This window comes from Amphibalanus amphitrite, unplaced genomic scaffold (assembly GCF_019059575.1).
Source record: "Amphibalanus amphitrite isolate SeventyFive unplaced genomic scaffold, NRLGWU_Aamphi_draft 000110F_arrow, whole genome shotgun sequence".
Lineage (NCBI taxonomy): Eukaryota > Metazoa > Arthropoda > Thecostraca > Balanomorpha > Balanidae > Amphibalanus > Amphibalanus amphitrite.
This window is the reverse complement of record NW_024881605.1, coordinates 373,490-396,068: the sequence shown is the minus strand read 5'-3', so window position 1 is coordinate 396,068 and position 22,579 is coordinate 373,490. Positions and strand designations below refer to the sequence as shown.

Below are 22,579 nucleotides of genomic sequence, written 5' to 3'. Positions count from 1 at the left end.
CTGGTGTTAGAAGGCAATAACTTCAACCTAGATGCGGATAGGCAGTTCGTCCAGTTAGAAGGCACGGCTATCGGGTCACGTCTGGGATGCAATTACGCCATATCTGGGGGAATGGGAGAAAGAACTCATCAAATCATCTGATAAGAAACCGCATTTGTATCTCAGATACATAGACGACATTTTTGGCATATGGGTAGACGGAGAAAACGCACTTTGAGAATTTCACGCAAAAGCAAACGCTATCCACCATCAAATCCAGGTGGATCTCCGCATGTCTCCCGTTTCCATTGATTTTTTAGACGTGACAGTGCACGTGAAAGACGGGAAACTTGAAACTGACCTTTTCACTAAGCCTACCGACTCAAAATCATATCTACGCTTTGACTCGGACCACCCTCATCACACCAAAACGGCGATCCCCTTTGGTCTAGGAATGCGGCTAAAAAGAATTTGTTCCAGGGGAGGAGACTATGCTAGGCACAAGAAAGAGCTCAGGGCTAGGTTGGTAGATAGGGGGTATCCGGGACATTTGATAGATAGAGAACTAGGCAAGCTGGAAAATCAGGATAGGGATGGGGCCAAGGGGAGAGGGAAGGAGAGCTCAGACAAGGGAAAAGATAACAGAGTCCCTCTGGTGCTAACGTACTCTAGTCATCTCCCGGATGTGCGCAAAATTCTACAGAGAAAGAGACACATATTACAGAACTCTGAAAATCTTAGGAACATATTCACCAAGGACCCTCTAGTGGCTTTTCGGCGGGGTCGAAATCTCAGAGACGATCTGGTTCACAGGAAAACCAAGCGGGCTGTTTATGGGGAGAAACTGCGCGGTCAGGAAAGCTGTGAGAAAGATTGTTTCATGTGTAAACGGATGTATTCTGGCAATGGTAGAGTAAAGGGCAACCCCAAAGAGTGCTTTTATGATAGGACAATAGGATGCAGATCGCAAAATGTCGTCTATGGGATCTGGTGTGACGCGTGCAAAAGGGTTGTGTATGTCGGTGAGACCGGGGATAGCGTCTACACACGCGTGCAGAACCACCTCTCGTCTATCCGCGTGGAGAACCCGGCGATCGACCTACCTGTTAGTAGGCATTTTAGAGCGACAGGCCACTCCTTGGACCACCTAAAAGTGGTCGGACTCGAACGAGTGTGGAGGAGGAATGTGGATTACAGGAGGTCGAGGGAGAACCGCTGGATGGGGCTGCTAGGTACCGACAGAGACGGGGGACTAAACGTGCGTTCGACCTAAAGGGCGGAAAGAGGGTGAGAGTGAATGAATCCATGAATGAATAAATGAATGGAGTATGAGATCCTCTCACCCTCTTTATGATTCGGCGCTATGGTGTCTGTGATGTCACGCATGTCTTTGTTTTGAGATTTAATTAGAGGCAATTAGTGCCTATTATAATCACGTGCGGTCCGACATGATAGTTATTTTTGTCTTGCATTTGTGGCTTTTGCGGCGAAAGCGTTGGCCATATCACACTGATGAAACCTTGACAATAAAGGTGAAACGTCTGAGTTAAATGTTATTTAAATGGCCTAAAGTGATACGTTATATATATATATATGTATATGTTACAGGCAAAGTGAAAAACCAGGCATTTTGCAAAATGCCTGGGCAATTTGCAAAATGACTGACTCGCCAGGCATTTGCAAAATGCCTGGGCAGTTTGCAAAGTGCCTGGCCCACCAGGCATTTTGCAAACTGCCTGAAATTATTTTCCCAGGCAGTTTGCAAAATGCCTGACATCGAACTCACCAGCGACGATGCGTAAGCATATTGTAAGTGCCGCCTACAGAGGTTAATCACAAGCGATGCACACCAAGTGGGAGGACACACAGTGAGACATTCTCCGGGTAGCGCTGCCGAGTTCAAGGTCACTGAGCAACAGGCAGCGGCCCGGCCTCCGCGCCGGCTGCCGGGCGCCCGGCGCGGTTTTATCGGGAAACACGCGTTAAACACGGTACAATGTTTCTAAGAGCCTTGATGACTTTTTGAAAATACTTTGGGTTGATATTAATAAAAAAGAATGTGCTTCCAATGCATGGTAGATTGATTGGCGGGCCACACGTCTGCATTATCAATGCATAATGACCGTGTAATGATGGACATGCCCATTGCATGTAAAACTTGTAATATGTAAGCGTCTTTTATTATAAAGGTGTGCACGTGGATCGTGGACGACCAAAAACTTCATTTCTTGAAAAGTCACATGCTCTTGGAATGTCCATGGAATGCATTTCATCTCATTACATTACAATGCATTGTTTTTAAATGACAATGCTTTTCCTGAAATGTACCAAAAATTGCCGATTTCTCAAGATATAGAGACTATTTCTTTCCACGTGACACGTGATTAACAAAAATGCTTATTGGATACGCTTATCTCTGTTCTATCGATCGGTGGCAACCCCGTGTCGCTGCAGCCCTCCGTTGCCGTGATGTCAGCACGGGAAGCGAGGAATGTCGGGTCAATATTCGGTCGGTCGCCGTTTTTCTGCGCCCATGTTTCTCTGTGCCCTGTTCCGCGCCCCATCGCAGCATTCATACACACGGCTACAACTCCGTATACGAAAGATAGGGAGACGTTGGCTCAATCTGCGCAGTCCATTCGGTACTAACTCCATCTCGACGGAAGTGGCGCAAGACGTGGGTATATTCGTAAATACTGAATGTGTTTGGGGCTCAGGCACATGGGAACGTTTGTGGTCAACGCCTGCAGTCAACAAAAACGGTAAAACAAAATAATCAAAACTCGGGCGTTTTGCAAAATGCCTGACCCGCCAGGCATTTTGGAAACTGCCTAGGCAATTTGCAAAATGCCTGATGGGTCAGGCAGTTTGCAAACTGCCTAGGCATTTTGCAAATTGCCTGGGCATTTTGCAAAATGCCCGAGTTTTCACTTTGCCTGTAACATATATATATATATATATATATATATATATATATATATATATATATATATATATATATATATATATATATATATATATATATATATATATATATATATATATTGTTACAGCACAGATCAATGCTCAAACTTGTCTTTCTTCAGCGCTGTATTTCTATACGTAATTCTGAAAACATATATGCGAAATCAAAAACCCTAAATAAGAATAGCAATCGTTTGTGACAACATATGGCGATAACTTAAGCATAATGTGTCCAGTAACATTGCATTAATATTCAAATTTCAATTCCTTACATTATAGTGGGCGCCTTGTCCACATTATCATGGCAGAATGGCGTCGTTTCGCCACGCAGGACACGCCACGCAAGCGTTTGTAGCGGCTGCGCCAAGCTCGGGACGCCTTCGGCGGGAGACGAGGCCAGTAAATAAATGGCCGCGGCGACAGTGCCTGTGCTTCCCTCTAGTCAACGGCACATGCCTGTTACATGCCTCCCTTAAATTGGTACAATTTACCAATAACACTCCTCGTAGACACGCATCACCTCGTAGCACTAGCACCGCCAGTCTCGATACAGCTGAAGCGTCCCTCTACGGGAGGAGTCGCACCAGCCTATGGATTGGCCGGTCGTACGACCCTTTCTTCGTACGTACGGTGACTCGCCGCACCAGTTGGTCCTTTGCTGGGTGAACCTGCGCGACACGCCCCAGCATCCAATGGCAGCGGGGCGTCTCGTCGTCAACGATGAGCACGATGTCATCTTCCTCGATGTTCGTGCGTTTCGTCGTCCACTTCTTCCTCTCTTGGAGATTGGGGAGGAAGTCGGACCGCCAGCGCCGCCAGAACTCGTTCGCAAGGCGCTGCACCCGGCGCCACCGGCGACGGCAGTAGAGATCGCCTCTCTGGAATACGCCAGGCGGAGACAAAACTACACTACTTTTCTGAGTTAGTAGGTTAGTGGGAGAGAGTGGCTGAGGGTCATCAGGACTCATGTCGAAGGAGGTGAGTGGCCTGCTGTTCACAATCGCTTCGACTTCACACAGAAGTGTCCGAAGCAGCTCATCATCAAGCCGAGCGTCACTCTGTCGGAGGAGTCCGTCCAGCACACTTCTGGCGGAACGAATCATCCGTTCCCATACACCTCCCATATGGCTCGAGAATGGGAAGTTCATCTCCATGGTCACCCAGTCACAATCCTCTTTCAACAGTTCTCTGCGGACTTTGTCAGAGTCCATCTCTTCCAGGGCTTCCTCCAGAGCTCTCTTGCCACCGACAAAGTTGGTACCTCTGTCACACCTCAGGACTCTCACAGGGCCTCTGCGGCAGACGAAACGGGGTTACGCATTGAGGAATGCGTCAGTCGAGAGTGAGGAGGCCGTCTCGATGTGTACTGCTCTGCAATTCAAGCACGTAAACAATACTCCCCATCTCTTACTCTGGCTTCTGCGCTCGTGTACGTAGAACGGACCGAACAGATCCACACCTGAGAATGTGAACGGTGGTGCTGCTTCCAGACGGTCGGCGGGCAAATCAGCCATCTTCTGCTGTTGGGTTTTACCCCGGAGCTTCTTGCAGGTCACGCACTGGAGGATCAGGCGTGCTACTGCGCGCCTACCACCAACGACCCAGAAACCAGACGATCGCACACGGGCGAGCGTCAGACCGCGTCCGGCATGTCCAACCTTTTCGTGACAGTCTCTGACGATGAGTGTCGTCACATGGCTCTTGTTCGGCAGGATCACAGGGTGTACTTCTCTTTCTGGGAAGCTGCCTCTTCTGAGCCTTCCGCCCACGCAGACCAATCCGTCCTTCACGATTGGATCCAGTCTGGAAAGTTTCTTGAGCTTGCCTCCCGTTCCTGCTGGTTCGACAGGCATGCCATCCAGTTCCTTCTGCTGCAGCGCTCTCAGGATGAGGGTCTCGGCTGCAGTCACATCGGCGACTGTGATCTCACCAGTTGAGCTGTCATCTTGCTGCACGATGCCTTTCTTCACGAGCACGCGATGGAGAAGCTTCTTCGTGTACCAGATACACCTTGCCACCGCTTGCTTCGCTCGTCTCCAATCAGAGAAGTACTCCAGCCTCTCATGAAGATCTGCCCTGCTCACCTCTGTGCTTGCAGCGCTGCTGAAGACCGCAACTGATCGTTTGACCTCGGGGTCGTCGTCTCGGAGCTCATACTGGCCTTCGGACGATGGGAGAGCTCCTCTGACTAATGCCCTCGGGCCCTGCCACCAGAGTTCGTTGCCTACAAGCTCCTCAGCATCCACTCCGCGAGAGGCGAGATCAGCAGGATTATCATCAGTCGCAATGTGCCTCCACTGACTTCGTTCAGTGTGGTTTCGAATTTCTTGCACGCGGTTTGCCACGTAGACATGAAACCGCCTTGCTTCGTTTGCAATGTAGCCGAGCACTACCATGCTGTCAGTCCAGAAGACCTCCTTCACACTCTGCAGCTTCAGCTCCTCCTGAAGAAATCGACTGATTCTCACCGACAGCACGGCGGCTGTGAGCTCCAATCTTGGCACAGTTATCGGTTTGATCGGTGCCACACGCGACTTGCTGACAATCAAAGAACAGCTCACTGTTCCATCACTGGCCACTGTTCTCAGATAGCTACACTGTCCGTAGCCTACTGAGCTGGCATCTGAGAAATGATGCAATTCGACTGTCATGTCGTCCCTCAGACCTTCATGAACGTAGCATCGTGGCACGCTAACATTCTCCAAGGCCAGCATACTTCTCATCCATTCCTTCCAAGCCTTGACTATGACTTCTGGTACAGGTTCGTCCCATCCGAAGTTCCCCCGACACAGGTCCCTCAGTAGTAGTTTACCCTTGAGAACGAACGGAGAGACCAGGCCCAGTGGGTCAAACACTGAGCTGACCACCGACAGGATGCCGCGCCTGTTCACCTGCTTGTCACGCGGTCTCACTTCGATGGAGAGCGTGTCGGTTTCAACATTCCATTGAACTCCCAGCGTCCGTTGAACCGGGAGGTCGCCTGTTCCTACATCAAGGCTCTGTAGGCCGACACAGCGACTGTCCATCGGTACAGATCTGACCACGTCGATACTGTTTGACAAGATCTTGTGAACCTTAAATCCTTTTCGCTCACATAGTGCTCTTGTTGCAGCTATCAAGCCGATGCCCGACTCAACGTCTTGGACGGAGGTGAGTCCATCGTCTATATAAAAGTCGTTTCTTACGAACTCTGCAGCCTTCTCTTCGTCAGCTTGGTGGTCGTCGGCTGCAGCTCTCAGCGCAAACATTGCGCACGCCGGCGACGATGTTGCACCAAACAGGTGCGTCTTCATTCTGAACTCACCAGGTTCACATTCCATCTTGCCGTCCTTCCACCACAGAAACCTGAGAAGGTTCCGGTCTTCAGCAACAACGCCCACCTGGTTGAACATCCCTTCAAGATCGCAGGATATCACACACACACACACACACACGGAGTTTATTGACATAGTACATGAGGTACATCGAGTACGTATCATGGAGAGTTGGCGCAAAAGCCATGGGCTCATCTCGAGGCGCCAAATCTCGACCTCTTCACTATCCCCAGTATCACAACCACTACCGCCGCCGCCGTGTCTCGGATTGTCTCGCGCAGCCAGCCGCCCCCACGCGTGCCCAGCGACGGGCGCGGGCCCACCCGGCTCAGCGAACAGAATAGGTAATTTAGTATCCACCGGTAAATCTACCTGACTCTTGCAAAAATTTTTGGAAGTGCCAAGCCACCAGCCGACCGCCCCCGCCACCGAGTCCGCGGCCGTGCAGGAGGACTTCAAGTTGGTATGATTTGGGTTTTTGTTTAAGGTCAAAGTTAAGGATGCGACGCAGGTTGTTGTAGAGTATGTCTCTTTGTTGGTCGTAGTTTGGACATGAAAATATAAAGTGTGTTACGTTTTCTTGGGAATTGCCACATGAACATTTAGGATTATCTGTCTTTTGTATTTTGTACTTATGTTCGTTTAGTATCGTCATATTAAGTCGTATTCTTGTATGCATTGTGTTAAGTGTCGTGGTGCCGTATGAGTAGTAAAGAGGAGGTTTGTTCATGCACATGAGCTCTTTGATCTCATTTCTGAAGTCTTTGTAGGGAAGATGCTTAATTGAGTTTGGTAGTTGATTCCATTGTTTTCCTGTGAGTGTTATAAATGTGCGTTGGTGTTTGGTTGTGCGTACATGTGGCTGGGAATGGTGGGCGGCGTTCCTTAGCGTCCTTTGTGTGGCTTGATGTCGTGAATTTGGTAGAAGAGAGGTGACATAAGAGGGTAAATTTTGACGTCCGGGTGTTGATAGTTTGTGGTAAAGTAGTAGTCGGTGAAGTTGTCGTCTGGTTTTTAGTTTGTCCCATCCTAATTCATAACGTAATTTGTCAGAAGAGGTCCTGAAAAGTGCTCCTGTTATTAGTCTTGCTACCCTGTTTTGGAATGTCTCTAGTCTCATGGTGTCGTGAATAGTAATGTGTCCGTCGTAAATAGTGTCGCAGTAGTCTAGATGTGGTCGAATGTACGTCTTGTAGATTGCGTCGAGAGTGTTTCGGGGAAGGAATCGTGCTATGGGATATAATGGACTGAGGGATTTGTTAGCTTTTGTAAGGATGACGTTTATGTGTTCGTGGAATCTTAGGTCTTTAGAAAAGGTCAATCCAAGGTGCCTGTGTGTTTTTGTTATGGGTATTGGAAGTCCTCCGAAAGTGAGTTTTGGTGATGTATTGTTTGGTTTGTGGGAAAATGTTTGTTGTACTGTTTTGGAATCGTTGAATTTGATGGCCCATTCTTGTCCGTATTTTTTAATTTCGTCAAGGTCGAGTTGCAAAGAATTTTGAATGGAATTCAATGTTTTGCATGTATGGGAAGCGTAAAGTGATGTATCATCGGCGAAAAATAAAATGTCATTTTTTGTACGAGTTGAGAGGTCGTTGAGGTATAAAAGTGCAAGTAAAGGGCCGAGAACTGATCCCTGTGGGCAGCCAGCGTTTATCTTACGGGGAGCTGAGAACGAATTTTGAATTTTAACTATCTGTATTCTGTCGGATAGATATGATTTTAGCCAATTGAGAAGTGTTCCTGAAAGTCCAAATTCGTTTTCACATTTGTAAATTAACCCTTTGTGCCAAATTTTATCAAAGTATTTACTGATGTCCAAGTATATCGCTGTAAAATCTCCACCATCGTCTAAAGATTTATAGAGATTTTGTGTCAGATATTGAAGCTGTAATTCGGTGCTGTGACCTCCTCTGTAGCCGCTTTGTTTATCTGTTAATAGATTGTGATCAGTTAAATGTTTATATATATTTTTAAAGACTACTTTTTCGAATATTTTTGATACGACTGAAAGGATGCTGATTGGTCGGTAGTTTGAAATGTCTGATGGTGACCCTTTGTTCTTAAATATTGGTTTAATATGTGCTGTTTTAAACTCAGTTGGATACACTCCGAGAGAAAGTGATTTATTGAACAACTGTGATAGGGGTTTCGCGATAAGAATTGCCGTAAGTTTAAGAAATCGGGTCGGTAATCCATCTGGGCCTGTCGATTTATTTGCATCTAGTGAATTTAGGATTTGAAGTATTTCTTGTTCACTGGTTGTAAAGTTCTGTAGTAGTGGAATGTTTGCATTTGTCCTGTTCGTGTCTGGAAGTGGATGAGCGTCAGATACGTCTAAAGTTGATTGAGAAGCAAAGTAGTCGTTGAAAAGTGTCGCTTTTTCCATGTTGTCAGTAATCACGTTGTCGGTTTGTGTCAGCAGTGGTGGGATGTCTTTGTCAGTAGATCTGCCTATGACGGTACGTAATGTTTTATGATACTTGTACGGGTTTTGTCTTTGCTCGATCAGTTTTTCAACTTGATTCTTAATAAATTCGTTTTTAAGTTGTCTGCTCATTGTAGTGACTAAATTGCGCTGATATCGCCACCTCGTCCAGTTGAAGTCAGTTTGTGTTTGTTTTGCAAGCTTGAAGAGTCTGTCCCTTTTTCTAATGTTGCGTTTTAAGTTGCTTGTTATCCATGGCTTGTCTTTGCGCTTTTGTCTGATGACTATTTTTGGTATTGATCCTGTTGCCGCGTCTTGTAGTTTGGTAATGAATTGTGAGGTGGCTGTGTCAATGTCTTGTTCAATTATGTCATTCCAGTTAGTATCGGTAAGTGTCGTGGTCAAGAGGTCAATGTTTATTTTCCTATATTCCCAAATAACAATTGGTGGTTTCTCGACATTGTCGATTATTGTTGTGTCTAGTTCGGTGAAAATGGGGAAATGATCAAGGTTTGCAAATGATGACAGTGTGCCGCTGTTTTGAATTATGTCCGTGTTGCTTGTGAAGATTAGGTCTCTTAAATTTGCGATATCATACGTTACTCTGGTTGGCTCATCAATTAATTGGTTAAAGTTAAGCATGTCAGCTGTTTCCTTAATTTTGTAGTCAAATGAGGTTATGCCACTGTGCTGATTAAAGGACCTGTCAAGGTATATGTTTCCCGTGTTAAAGTCCCCCAGTGTTATAACGGCTGTCGGTGAGTGAGTTTGTGCTAAACAGGCTGCTTCGGTAAACGTGTCGATAAATGTGTGCAGTCGGTCCGATGGTAGGTGGGGTGGAAGGTAAATACAACCAATGATAAGTGTGAAGTTAGCGATCTTGATTTTTGCCCATACCCACTCTTGGTTCCCAATTTCAATATGTGTAAGTCTTTGAATTGGTAGTGATTTATGACAATAGAGGGCCACACCCCCTCCATGTCGCGTTCTGTTTTTTATTATAGGCGGGTGGAAGTCTTCCAACATGTATTGACTGTCTGCTATCGTATTATCAAGTTTCGTTTCAGTGAGCGCTAGGATATGCACGTTGTTTGTTTGTATAAATTGTTCCAATTCTTCTTTTTTATTTTCTACAGTAATGCTGTTTATGTTTATGTGCACAATTCTTAAATTTGTCCTATCAGTTGGCCCTGGGTTCGTTTCGATGCCGTGCATTGTCAAAAGTTTTTGAATGTTTAGGTAGAGCCCAAGCCGTGTCCATTGAGAGTTTGTCAAAGTCAGGTTTAAGGGTATGTCATGTCCGGTACAGTGTATGCTTGGAGATGTCGCAGATTGGATGGGATTAGTCGAGGCTCGGTGGGCTTGGATTAAGGTACTGGAAGTCCCTGCACGGGCCGCGGTCCCAGGCGGCGGCGGCGCCCGGACGGCGGCTGACACCTCGAAGATGGCCGAATGAAGTTGCTGTACCGGGCGAGCCCGCACCCCCAGCGGAGCCGCGGCGGAGGCGACGGCCGTCAGGTCGAGCATCAGCGAAGACGAACCACCGGCCACCGGCTGCTTGCGGAAGCGGCACAGAATCCCGGTGAGACTCCTCGTTAGGTCTGGGCCCTGTAGAAGACAGCTGTTCAGCGCATGACCCTCGTAAGCTGCACTGCAGTCGAAGACGACTCTTATCTTGTCTTTCTGTGGGTGGTAGATGCCGTGGTGAGGAATATACCACACTCTACCATCATTTACCTTCAGCTCTTCGTTGGGGACTTCTTCGGCATATCCCTTTGCCAGCGTTGCCTCCATGAATCCAACGTAGTCTCGACGATATGACTCATTTCTCACTAGTTTGGCCTTTAGTCCCTTCAGTCGTTGCATTGCCGCGGTTCTGTTGTTTGGTAGCCGTAGCTTCTCGTCCTTCAGAGGCAGTGGCATTTCCAGATGACCATCTTCTCGCTGTCGGATGCCAGCCGACATCTTCTTCAGGAACTGTTGGTCATCGACTGACAGTCCTGTTTTGCTGTCTTGTCTCGTTTCCTGGAAGTCTGACTCCAGTCTCTTCAACACGTCCAGTGGACTGACCTCCCGTACACGCGACTTGAAAGCGAAGTGGCATCTCTTCTTCTGCCCAGCTCCAGTATCCACCAGGTGGCAGACTTCACTGTCAGCATCCTCGACGTCGCCAACACAGCCGACGATGCCCCAGCCGAGGTGGGTTCGTACGGCCCATGGTGCTTCATCCTGTCCACAGACAACTTCAAGCGGCTTGATGACACGCGGACAATCCGTACCCAGTAACAGTGCCACTGGAGCGTCCTGAAAGAACGTTGGCATCTTGTCGGCGATTGCTTCCAAGTGCTTCCACTTCACAGCGGTGTCTTTCTTGGGGATGCTTTCCTCGGAGCACGGTATCTCCGGTCGAGAGTACGTTGTAGGCAGTTTGATGACGTCCTCTTCATTTAACGGTTGAATCACCAGACCTTCCACTGCCGTGCTCTCGATGATGGACTTGCCAGTCATGGTGCTTAACTCCAGCTTCGTGTTCCTTCCTTCAATGTTCAGAGTCTCACAGACAGACTGAGACACAAAACATGCATCTGACTGAGAATCAAGCAGGGCATATACCAGCAGCTGATGTTCAGAGTTACTCCTGTGACTCAGCAGTACAGGCAGAACGAGCGAGTGCGAGCAACCAGATCTCTCTGCACCGCCCACAGAGCCTGAACGGAGCGATGTAGCATGTGGTGCGCTGTCCACTCGTTGCTTGACTGCAGTCTCTGCCTGCATCTCCGAACCTGAGGACAAAGACTCGTCATGTAGAAGAGTGGGGTGCCACCTGCTGCAGACACCACACTTTTCTCTGGTGCGACATTCCTTCCACTTGTGGCCTCTCCTCAGACATCCTCTGCAAAGGCCCACCTGGTTGACCTTGCTGTTCCTGTTGGCCACAGTCATCTTCTTGAACACCTCACAGTCCTTGATGCTATGCTGCTTTTGACACAGCACACATGTTGTGACTCTTGAATTGTCACCTTGACCAGTGTGGGTCCTTCTCACTTCAGTTGACGACATGAATGTCCTGGCTTTGCCACGTGGCATCTTGTGTGCAGTAGCCTGCTTTTCTTCTTGAGTGGGGAGAGCGACTGGTCCACAGGCAATCCTCGCTTCGACTGCTACAAAGCGGACAAACTCGGAGAAGGGTGGATGCCTCCCTGTGGACTCTTCACCGTACAACCACTGGTCGACTGTTCTCTTCCACCTGTCCACCATGTACTTCGGCAGCTTCTGAACCAGCGTCTGCATTTCCAGATAGTCGTCCAGCACTCTCAGATGCTGTGACGACTCGGCTGCTGCAGCTTGGCAGTGCTTCAAGTAGTCCGAGAAGTCCCTCAGGGCTCGACCATCTCCACTCTTCACTGCTGGCCACTCTTTCAGCTTTACACGGTAGGCATGAGACACCACAAAGTCATTGCCATACCTGTCAATAAGTCTTTCCTTGGCTTGTTTGTAAGCTTCTTCAGTTCTCAGGTGAAGCCAACCCACAATGGCTGCTTTGGCTTCACCAGCTGTGTAACGACCCAGGAAGTGGAGTCGTTCAATGGGAGATCTTGTTTGGTGCTCAATGTAGGTCTCGAACGACTTGAGCCACATTGGAAATTTTTCAACATTTCCTTTGAAGACATCAGGTTCCATTGTTGGGAGCTTGCTGACAGCATTCCGCTCTGTGAGCGCATCAGTCAGTCGCTGCAGCAGCGTTTCAGTGTTGAACCTGTCTTCATCTTGGGTGTGGGCTCGAGTTCGAGCTTCCTCGTAACAAGCAGCAGTTGTGGTGTCCAGTTCTGGTCCGTCCTTGTTCTCTCGATGAGCTTCGGTTGTCTCATCCTTTCCACCCACAGCATCATCCACATCTCTCTTGGGTGCCTCTGACTCTGCATCTGGATCAAATCGGTCAATCACCTTCAGCTTTGCTTCATTGATCATCTGTTCAGTTTCTATTTCAAGCTGCTCTTGTTCCAGATCGAGCTGCTCTTGTTTTTCCTTCAGAAGAAGCTTCTTCTTGCTCATTGCAGCTTTTGCCTTCAATTCAGCTTTCTTCTGCTCCATTTCAAGCCGCATCAGAGTCAGATGTGCCTTCACTTCAGTGCTGGTGTCAGACACCTTGCTGGATCGTGGCACACCTGCAGCAGATCTGGAAGGCTGAACATCCAGGTCAGTGCCTTCCGCAGATTGAGTCAGATGGGACTCAAACTTGTTCTTCAGCTCGTTCACCTCAGACAGGTTGAGCACGTGCTTGTCCATGATGGATCTCTTCTCCTCATCTTCCAACAGCAAACACAAAACATCATACGTTTGGATGAGCTCCACATAGTCGTGTTTCCATTTGTCAAAATCTTTCAACGCCCTGCTCCTGTCCTCCTGTTCAATTGAATCAACAATGAGACTTCCAGTTGACTTCAACCTTTTCAACAGTTGTACATACAGCTTTCCCTTCTGAGATGCTTGGTAACTTCTACCCTTCTCAGTGACTCGGAGCTCTCGACCCCCACTGGACATTATCTTGTGCTCGTCACTCATTGTGGAATGAGGTTGAATTTTAGTGTGTGGGACTTATGGTAGGATAACTTGAGGAAATGTTAATAAAAGTCACAAACTACTTGATAAATAACTACAAAAAAAATAAAACAAATAAAATCAAACACAGTTCATTTAGGTACCACACGAACCTTCAGTTCGGGAATGAGCAGGGTCTCAATATGGAAATACCATAGGTGCTAACTACCTACCAGTATAACGCCTTTTGGGGCGACTAACGGAGCGAGCGAGAGGGTGGGCCTTGCACGTGCGAAATTGCGAGGGGGTACCTCCAACTGACTTGTGCACGGCACCCTACTAACTGGTCTCTAGCGATGTGCCAAATTTGGGCACAATCGGCCCAGCCGTTCTCGAGATCTGAAAGCGGCACCCTGCACGTGCGCACGTGCAAAATGGGTCCCAACTGACTTGTGCACGGCACCCTACTAACCGGTCCCTAACCGTGTACCAAATTTGAGCGCAATCGGTCCAGCCGTTCCCGAGATCTGGAAACGACCCCTGCACGTGCGCACGTGCAGCAGCACCCCAACTCTGGCACATGTATATGCAGTGCCTAGTGGGTGCCTACCTACATGCCAACTTTCAGCGCAATCGGCCAAGTAGTTACCGAGATATTGCAACAATAACAAAACTGACACCTCTTCGTTTTGCACGTGGCACGTGCATAAGGGGTCACCCACATGCATCGGGAATAGTCCAATACTTGGTAGAAGGAATGAAGCTACCCTACAAAAATTACCGCGTGTAAATCGGTCAAGTGGTTGCTGAGATATAAGCCTCGCAAAAGCGTGACCACGGCCGGCCGGCCGGCCGGCCGGCCGGCCGCTCATACTCAGAAATTTCCGTTAATCTAAGGAAAGACTACGCTCGCTTCGCTCGCTCCGTAACAAACTTAAACAACTATATACTGCCTGGATCAATATCTGTGCCCTATAATAATTACTGTTACAGCACAGATCAATACTCAAACTTGTCTTTCTTCCGCGCTGTATTTGTATACGTAATTCTGAAAACATATATGCGAAATCAAAAACCCTAAATAAGAATAGCAATCGTTTGTGACAACATATGGCGATAACTTAAGCATAATGTGTCCAGTAACATTGCATTAATATTCAAATTTCAATTCCTTACATTATAGTGGGCGCCTTGTTCACATTATCATGGCAGAATGGCGTCGTTTCACCACGCAGGACACGCCACGCAAGCGTTTGTAGCGGCTGCGCCAAGCTCGGGACGCCTTCGGCGGGAGACGAGGCCAGTAAATAAATGGCCGCGGCGACAGTGCCTGTGCTTCCCTCTAGTCAACGGCACATGCCTGTTACATATATATATATATATATATATATATATATATATATATATATATATATATATATATATATATATATATATATATATATATATATATATTTATATATATAGATGAACAGGGTAATTTTAAAGGGGGAAAGGGGGAATTTCCCCCTTTCAAATTTATTTTTGAGCCCATTTTCAATCAATTCGCTACTCAGATTGTATAATCATCGTTGATCAGACTCTACACTGAAAAAATATAAAACACTGGTCGGGTGTTTTATTAGTGTATTATGGGTGTTAAGCACCATTAATGGTGTATCATGACACTAATAGCAGTGTCATTACCCCGTTCAACACCGTTATTGGCGTAATGGCATTGCTTGAACACGGTTTAAGGTGTCACATGACACTTGAAATAACACACTTGGGGTGTAATCGAGGTGTCTCAACTCCCATCTAACACCTTTTTTGGTGTTACAGAGAAAACATAACACCCGTTAGGTGTACTGAGGGTGCCATGTCATCCCTTAAACACCGTTTAAGGTGTCACACGACACTTGAAAAGCACACTTGGGATGTACTCGAAGTGTCGTAGCTCCCATTCAACACTCCTTTTGGTGTCAAAGAGAAAACAAAACACCCTCTGGGTGTATTGAAAGTGTCATGTCATCACTTAAACACCGTTTAAGGTGTCACACGACACTTGAAAGAGCACACCTGGGATGTAATCGAGGTGTCGTAACTCCCATTCAACACTCATAGCAGTGTCATTACCCCGTTGAACACCGTTATTGGTGTAATGACATTGCTTGAACACCGTTTAAGGTGTCACATGACACTTGAAATAACACACTTGGGGTGTAATCGAGGTGTCTCAACTCCCATCCAACACCTTTTTTGGTGTTACAGAGAAAACATAACACCCGTTAGGTGTACTGAGTGTGCCATGTCATCCCTTAAACACCGTTTAAGGTGTCACACGACACTTGAAAAGCACACTTGGTGACTTGGGATGTACCCATTTTTTATAGTGGCATGGTGTTTCGGGGATGACTAACACCGTTCGTATTCTCTTGGTACTTCATGTAGTTATAAATGTTATTGTTTAGCTGGGACAGAGACATTCTAGCATAAAAATATTCAAATTACCAGCTTCGTTTATTAGTTACGGGAGCTTTCGAAAGACGTTCGTCTTTCTTCGTCAGCCTGTCTTTGCAGTGTCAGACACCCTTGAAATTCCCTATGGGTGCAGTTGGGTAGATGGCGCTGCTGTGCTGTATGGTGTACAGAGTTTGCATTTATATTCTAATGGATTTGCTTCAACTACATCAAATAAACAAATCCACGATAATAAATAAATAAATTCATATACAATACTTCAAAGAAAACGCGTCGGGAAAATATTGGGAACATAATGCAGCCCTAGTAGCCCATGTTCAACCGTTGGCTTCCATGCGGCCGGCCGCCATACTAGTTTGAAACGTGCGCGACTGCGGGCGGAGGCGCTGGTGGGATTACGGTGTGTTTGGAGTATAAGTGTGTGCAAGTGAGTTAGAAGTGATCGTGAGTGGTGTCTTGGTACTCGAAGAGCTCCAGTTTTAGCAAAGGTGAGCTATTCTTGGCTAGCAATGGCACTGCTGCGGATTCCGAAAGACATGGTTATACTGGCCGCTGGGGGGGGGGGGGGATGGCGGCATACTCCCGATAGGGGTTCTTTAATATCCGAAAAAATATATCCTCAGATTTTTTTCTCTTGTGTTGGTGTGCAATTTAACACGCACCCTGCTTGGGTATTTATCCGAATTCGTAACCCCACTGGAGAGGGGGAGGGGGTTGGATTCTGCTTATTTCTATTATGCTCCGCGTATCCGTGCTGCTAGACTGATTTGCGATGCAATGTGGTGGCATTTGTTCCCTGCAACCTACATTCTGTGTGTAATTTAATAACGCTGTATCATATAGGTATGCATACAACTTATTGATTCCCCCATTGGGTACAGGGTGTCAGGTGACAGGTACAAATGTATCACTGGTAGTTTAAATGAATTGTTGGTAATAACAAGGTTGAATAACACCAATGATGAAAGTGGGTGTTCAGTTTATCACACATGTGAGCGTCATTCCCTGCAATGTCAGTGTTTGTTATCAATTTTACACCGTTACGAGTGTTACTAGGGTGTCTTAACAGTGTTGAAGTACACCCTTAATGGACGCCTGAAGGATGAGCTTAAATTCCAAAGGGCGTTAAAAACAACGTAACCCGAAGCTGATATTAAGGGAGCCTTAGATTAGGTCAAAGGTCAGGTCACCAAAGTTCATCGAAGGACAAATTTTGCCTCTTACGCCACTTGTTGACGAATCGGCGAATAACTTGTGAACCAATAGAGCTACAGCGCCGCCGAAAAGTACACCCAGTAGCTCTTTCAACGTTTTTTTTTTTGTGGGTGTGAAATGCGTCCTCAGATTTGATCTAAGATTAACTAATTGCCCTACAGAGGAGTAAACCCATGAAATAAACGGTTTTACAGAAATTGTTTTCTGCAGCAATTCATTTGATTCAAAACCGACACGACATTTAATGTTCCGGCATCGTGTTCCTCGATTTGAGACGCGTCTAATTAAAAAATAATATGACCGTCAAATGTGATTTTGAAAATCTGACCAAGGGTTATGGTGATGACCCGACCAGAAAGGTCATGTTACAAATTAGTCGATTAGTATTGTCGAGCTGAACACATCTTATGTGTTTTCATCGCTCTAGCTCTATAAAAAGTTACTGTAAAAAAAAACTGAATAGTGGATAGTGGATACATGTCATGACCTGATAGCACGTCTTGGGTATAAATAGAGTCACGGGTGCAATTTTCCCATTCAGTGTGTAATGTTTCTCTGTTATTCAATGTTTGGGGGCGTTAAGTATGAATTTCGTCCAAAAGAACACATTTCAATTTGTTCCCGTTGACTTATGCATAATGTTTGCATTCTTGACCTTACAGGTTACAGATATCAAGCTTCAGAGATACGTATTTATTCATGCTGTTAATCTTATCAATCGCCTAAAATTTGAAAGTGATCACTCAGATAGTGTAGCATTGGCGAACAAACTCTTAATTTTCTGGGATGAGGTCACTTGATGTGGCCTGGTGACCTGACCTTGAGCGACCTGGGTATGAATTTTAACATGTGCAAAAATCTTGGACAAAAGTGGGCAGGGCGCCGCCGTTTTTTTAAGATCTGCGAAATACCGCAGGAGGGGGAGTGGTGTTCATGTTCAAACACCTCAAGCCCGCCGCGGAGTCATCCTGTACTTGTTTCTGTAGTCTGTACGTGTTTCTATTTCTAAGTGTCGTCCTTTCGTGTTTCTCCAGAATATGCCTCCAAAAGCCAAGAACATAAACATTTTCATGGAGCAAACGGTCTTCGAAGTGGAGCTCAGTTGTCATGTACCCACTCAAGTGCGCTCCGTTTTCAAAGAGCTGAAGCAAAGGGCAAAGAGATAGAAGGGCTCAGAGATCAAGCTTCGGGCCGCGCTGAAGTGAACAGAGCTGTAAAAGGTGTGTGTGGCGAGGGAGGGGGGGGGGGGGGTAGGCACGACAGGCGATTATGAACTGCGAAGTCTGACCTATCTGACTGAGAACCATGTTTTGTCACCATCCCAACACGCGTATAGGCCTCGCCATTCTACCGAGAGCGCCACTGTCGAGCTCGTCAGCCGAATCACAGCGAACAGTGACGAGGGCATGGTGACGTGCCTGTCATCATGCGACCTCTCCAAGGCCTTTGACTGTGTTAACCGCGAGGCACTGCTCACAAAGCTCCAGTGGTATGGCATTTCGACGCACTGGTTCGCTGACTACTTCAGCAACCGCACGCAGGCTATAGACGGCGGCCTCAGCCTCCCAGTACCGTTCGGTGTGGTCCAGGGTAGCACGATCGGAGCAATCATGTTCAATCTCTATACAAACGATCTACCGTGTCACCTGTCCCAGCACGCAGCATTCATTTCTTACGCCGACGACTCGCAGATAGTACATAGCGCTCCGCCGACTCTGTCAGGTCTCACTGAGCTGTGTCTCAGAACGGAAACCGACCTGGCTGCACTCTCTGCTTGGTTCTGCTCCAACGGGCTCAAAATCAACCCCAACAAAACGGAACTCATTCTATTCGGAACAACAGCGGCTCTAAAAAAGACCGCTGACTTCTCTATCGACTTTGAAGGCGTACAGCTCACACCTGCTCAAAGCGTCAAAATCCTCGGTGTAATATTTGACAGAGAGCTCAACATGCATCAGCAGACGAGCAGAGTAGTGCAGCGATGCTACGGTGGCTTGATCACCATTAGTAAGATCAGAGACACACTTCCCAAAACAACTGTACTTCATCTCGTGCGCTCACTGGTCTTCCCGCATGTGACATATTGTTTACCGGCCTGGGCACCGCCTACCAAACGCAAACGTCTGCGCATGGAAAAAGTGATCAACCACGCCGCTCGAGTTGTAACCCGAAAGCGTAAATTTGACCATATCTCACAGGCGAAACGTGAGCTCGGCTGGCTGTCATTCGAGCGCACGATTGACTACAGGGACTGTATTCTGGTGCACGCCATGCTACATGAAGCAAACGCGCCAGTCCACCTAAAAAGCCTAGTCTCGATGCGAGCCGACGTGTCAGAGCGTAGCACTAGGGCGACCGCCGCCGATCTTCTCCATGTGCCGCGCGCCCGACTGGAAAGAACGCGTATGGCGACGCCCGTCCGCTCACTGACTGCATGGAACGATCTTGACAAAGGGATGCGCAACTGCGGCAGCGTCTGTACTTTTAAGAAACGAGTCAAGAGTTTTTATCTCAGCAAACAGTAGAATGTCTTTTTAGAATGTCTTTGATCCAGTGTTGTATGACGAAGTTAGTAGTGACTGTATTGTACTGTATAATATGCACTGTGTTTTCATGTAATTTGACGGCAGCCCTGCATTGTATGACGCTGTATAATAACCAGCCAATTGTATATTGGAATCCACAAAGATCTGCTAAATAAATAAATAAATAAATAAATAAATAAGTGTGTGAATAGGGCTAGAGAGAGCTAGCGTCCTACGGCGACCTCGGTGAACACTGAACTGATACGGACTTAAGAGGGAGGAGGGGGGCTGATATGTAGTAGACATGTGCATGGATCCGAGTGATTGATCCATGATCTCAGTGGATCTTAAAGCAAACGACAAGCTTGGATCTATAATCCCATTGTATCCATCCCACGTAGAAAATGTATCCTGAATCTCTGAATCTATGATCTCATTGCATCTTATAACAAACCAAAATCAGGATCTGAGATCCGATTGAATCCCACCACATGCAACCTAATGAAACCATGTTTCCATGCGACTTGTTTTGAATTTTGAATTTGAATTTGCGTTGTTTTAAATTTTCTCCGTGTACAAACTGCGCCACTGGAGCCGCCCATATACTCCATGACACCCACAGGGTGTCATGGAGTATATGGAGCCTGTGGGCTCCCTGTGGGTGTCAACTTGGTGACACCGTTATAAGTGTAAGCAGCGCTGTGACACCTTTAAATTACACCCGTGGGTATGCAGTTTAACACACACCCAGGCGATTATTCCCCCCAGTATCCCTATGGGTGTCAACTTGGTGACACCGTTATAAGCGTTGTGACACCTTTAAATTACACCCGTGGGTATGCAGTTTAACACACACCCAAGCGATTATTCCCCCCAGTATCCCTACAGGTGTTATCTTGGTGACACCATTATAAGTGTAAATAGGGTGTCTGAGGGGAGTCGAAACGCACCCTTGTCTGGGGTGTATGACACCACAGTACAGAAACTGGACACCCTTAGGGATAGTACAATGGTGTATCTTGACGCTCATATAAGTGTTATCTGACACCTTTCAAAAACACCCGTGGGTATGCAGTTTAACCACTTACACCGTTAGCAGTGTTTTAAATTTTCTCCGTGTAGTCATCAATCAACGTTGCTGGCGCTTAGATAATTTTCAATTTGAGGTTCCATCCAACCATTTTACGTTCAGTGCAGCGGGAACTCCAGATTTGACCCGATACCGATCGGATGGTCGGTGGGACCGTCTCTTGTCTTGTCTCTTCCGTCTCTTCGCAATCACTGACATATCTCTACAGGCGTTGTTGTTGTTGTTGTTGTTGTTTCTCCCTCTGCTCCTCATGGGGGCATAGCCAGGCGGCTCTGGAAGCGTCTGGCGGCGGCCGCCAGGGCCGCCACCACTGAGGTCTCCCGGACCTCCTCCAGCCTGGGATGGATGTGACCCAGGGTTGCATGTCTCAGTCGCATCAGCGCCGGACATCTCAGCAGCACGTGTGCCGGCGTGTCAGGCTCCTTATTACACAGGGGGCAGCGGGCCGCCACACAGCCCTCGTCTCGGCAGCCCTCACATCCCACAGAGTGAACGGCACCGATCCTGCGTAGATAGGCCCTAGAGCCCGACCAGTGCCCGGCTCGCAGCTGGTGGACGTCCACCGCTCTCTCCCGGTCCAGCCCCGCCACCGGTGGGGGGAATCGGCCCCCCACCAGCGACCGGAACCAGCCGGGGGGCCAGGCCCGGACCGTGTCGTCGCGGGCGGCCCTAGCCACCGCTCGGGTGATTGTCCTGATGTCTGCAGGCACGCTGTCTTGTGGTAGATCCGCGGCCTCTCGGGCCACCCTGTCGGCTCGCTCATTACCCTCCACACCACAGTGCGAGGGGACCCACTGGACGTGGATCGTCCGGCCATCATTCGAGAGGGCGGACATGGCTCTCCAAGCCGCTACTTCCAGCGGGGAGGTCTGGGCGGCCGGGCCGTTGCGCAGGGTCGCCACCGCTGAGAGGCTATCCGTGCAGACCACGATGGGCAGGTCCTGGTCTCTGTCTTTTTGGGTTAGGGTTTCCATGCCGGTCACCAGCGCTACCATCTCTGCGCGGTAACTGGAGCATAGCTGTCCGGCCGGGGCCCGCAGCTCCTCGGCCTCTTCATCCGGCCAGACCAGCACGGCCCCAGCTCCGCCCCTCGAGACTCCGCCCACCGCTACATGCGTCGGCGTAGAAACCGGCGGGGGACGGGGGTCATGACCTCTCCGAACCAAGGGGTTTCCTTCGAACCAGGGTCCTTCAATCGGTGTTGGCCTAGCAAAAATAGTCACGTGTTAACCTCTCTCTATTTAGAAAGGCGCTACTTGATGTTTGGCCAGGGTAATAGGTTGATACTACTGATTGACATTTGCAAGGGCGCAGTCAAGTTGGGACCACCCCCGCCCCTTACCGCCAAGGTAGGTACCTACGTATATTTTTTAGCTTTTTTTGCAGCCTAACAATATAAAGTGGCCAGAATCCGGGGAGAGAGTAGGATTTGGGGGTAGGTAAGGTTCTGCAGGTGCCATCCTAACAAAAACCTAATGGCATTGGGCCCCCCTTTCAGATGCCCCTGGATCCGCCCTTGCCCCGAACTTTATTCCCCCTCTCGACTTTTCCTGTAAAAGTAACCCTGTATATATATATATATATATATATATATATATATATATATATATATATATATATATATATATATATATATATATATATATATATATATATATATATATATATTGAAAAAAGTTTGTTCAAATAAGCTTACCGATATGTGCAACATATGTTTCGGTTTTTGTTATATCCTTGACAGATCATGACCTGAGGTCACCAATGCTAACCATTACGGTCAATGGGGAAACGATTCAAACTAACATGTTTGGGGTAAAATGAGAACTTATATGCATTGAACATTCATATCGTCTTCATATAATAAAGAGTACGTTATTGGAGGTGTCATGTCATATCAGGTCACACGAGGTCACTGAGGTCAAATACTATTTTTGCATATACCTTGTACAGAAAAGTATGTTCAAAGTGTTGTTTACCCTAGTTGTAAGTGCTATACTGCTTAGTGAAGCATCCAATATCAAGAAAGTCACCTACTATCCCTTTCTTGACCTAGCCTGACCTTGAC

At 47.5% G+C, this 22,579-nt stretch overlaps 2 protein-coding genes across 2 annotated transcripts; both read right to left on the bottom strand.

The window, feature by feature from the left end:
• Positions 1-1,170: 1,170 nt before the first annotated feature.
• Positions 1,171-13,447, bottom strand: LOC122380948. The gene is made up of 4 exons (XM_043364597.1): positions 10,121-13,447; positions 4,377-6,288; positions 3,573-3,821; positions 1,171-1,248 (listed from the first exon to the last, which is right to left on the bottom strand). The coding sequence occupies exons 1-4, from the start codon at positions 13,246-13,248 to the stop codon at positions 1,171-1,173; spliced, it is 5,367 nt and encodes a 1,788-aa protein (XP_043220532.1). The 5' UTR covers positions 13,249-13,447.
• Positions 13,448-20,762: 7,315 nt separating this feature from the next.
• Positions 20,763-21,509, bottom strand: LOC122380947. The gene has a single exon (XM_043364596.1). It carries the CDS (start codon positions 21,507-21,509, stop codon positions 20,763-20,765), a length of 747 nt encoding a protein of 248 aa, XP_043220531.1.
• Between the last annotated feature and the right edge of the window lie 1,070 nt (positions 21,510-22,579).

Coding starts and splice junctions, on each gene's coding strand:
- LOC122380948 (XM_043364597.1), bottom strand. CDS start 13,248: ATGAGTGACGAGCACAAGATAATGTCCAGTGGGGGTCGAGAGCTCCGA. Junction 6,289..10,120: donor CATTCGGCCATCTTCGAGGT/GTCAGCCGCCGT, acceptor GAACCTTCTCAG/GTTTCTGTGGTGGAAGGACG. Junction 3,822..4,376: donor ATCTGTTCGGTCCGTTCTAC/GTACACGAGCGC, acceptor GGCGTATTCCAG/AGAGGCGATCTCTACTGCCG.
- LOC122380947 (XM_043364596.1), bottom strand. CDS start 21,509: ATGGTAGCGCTGGTGACCGGCATGGAAACCCTAACCCAAAAAGACAGA.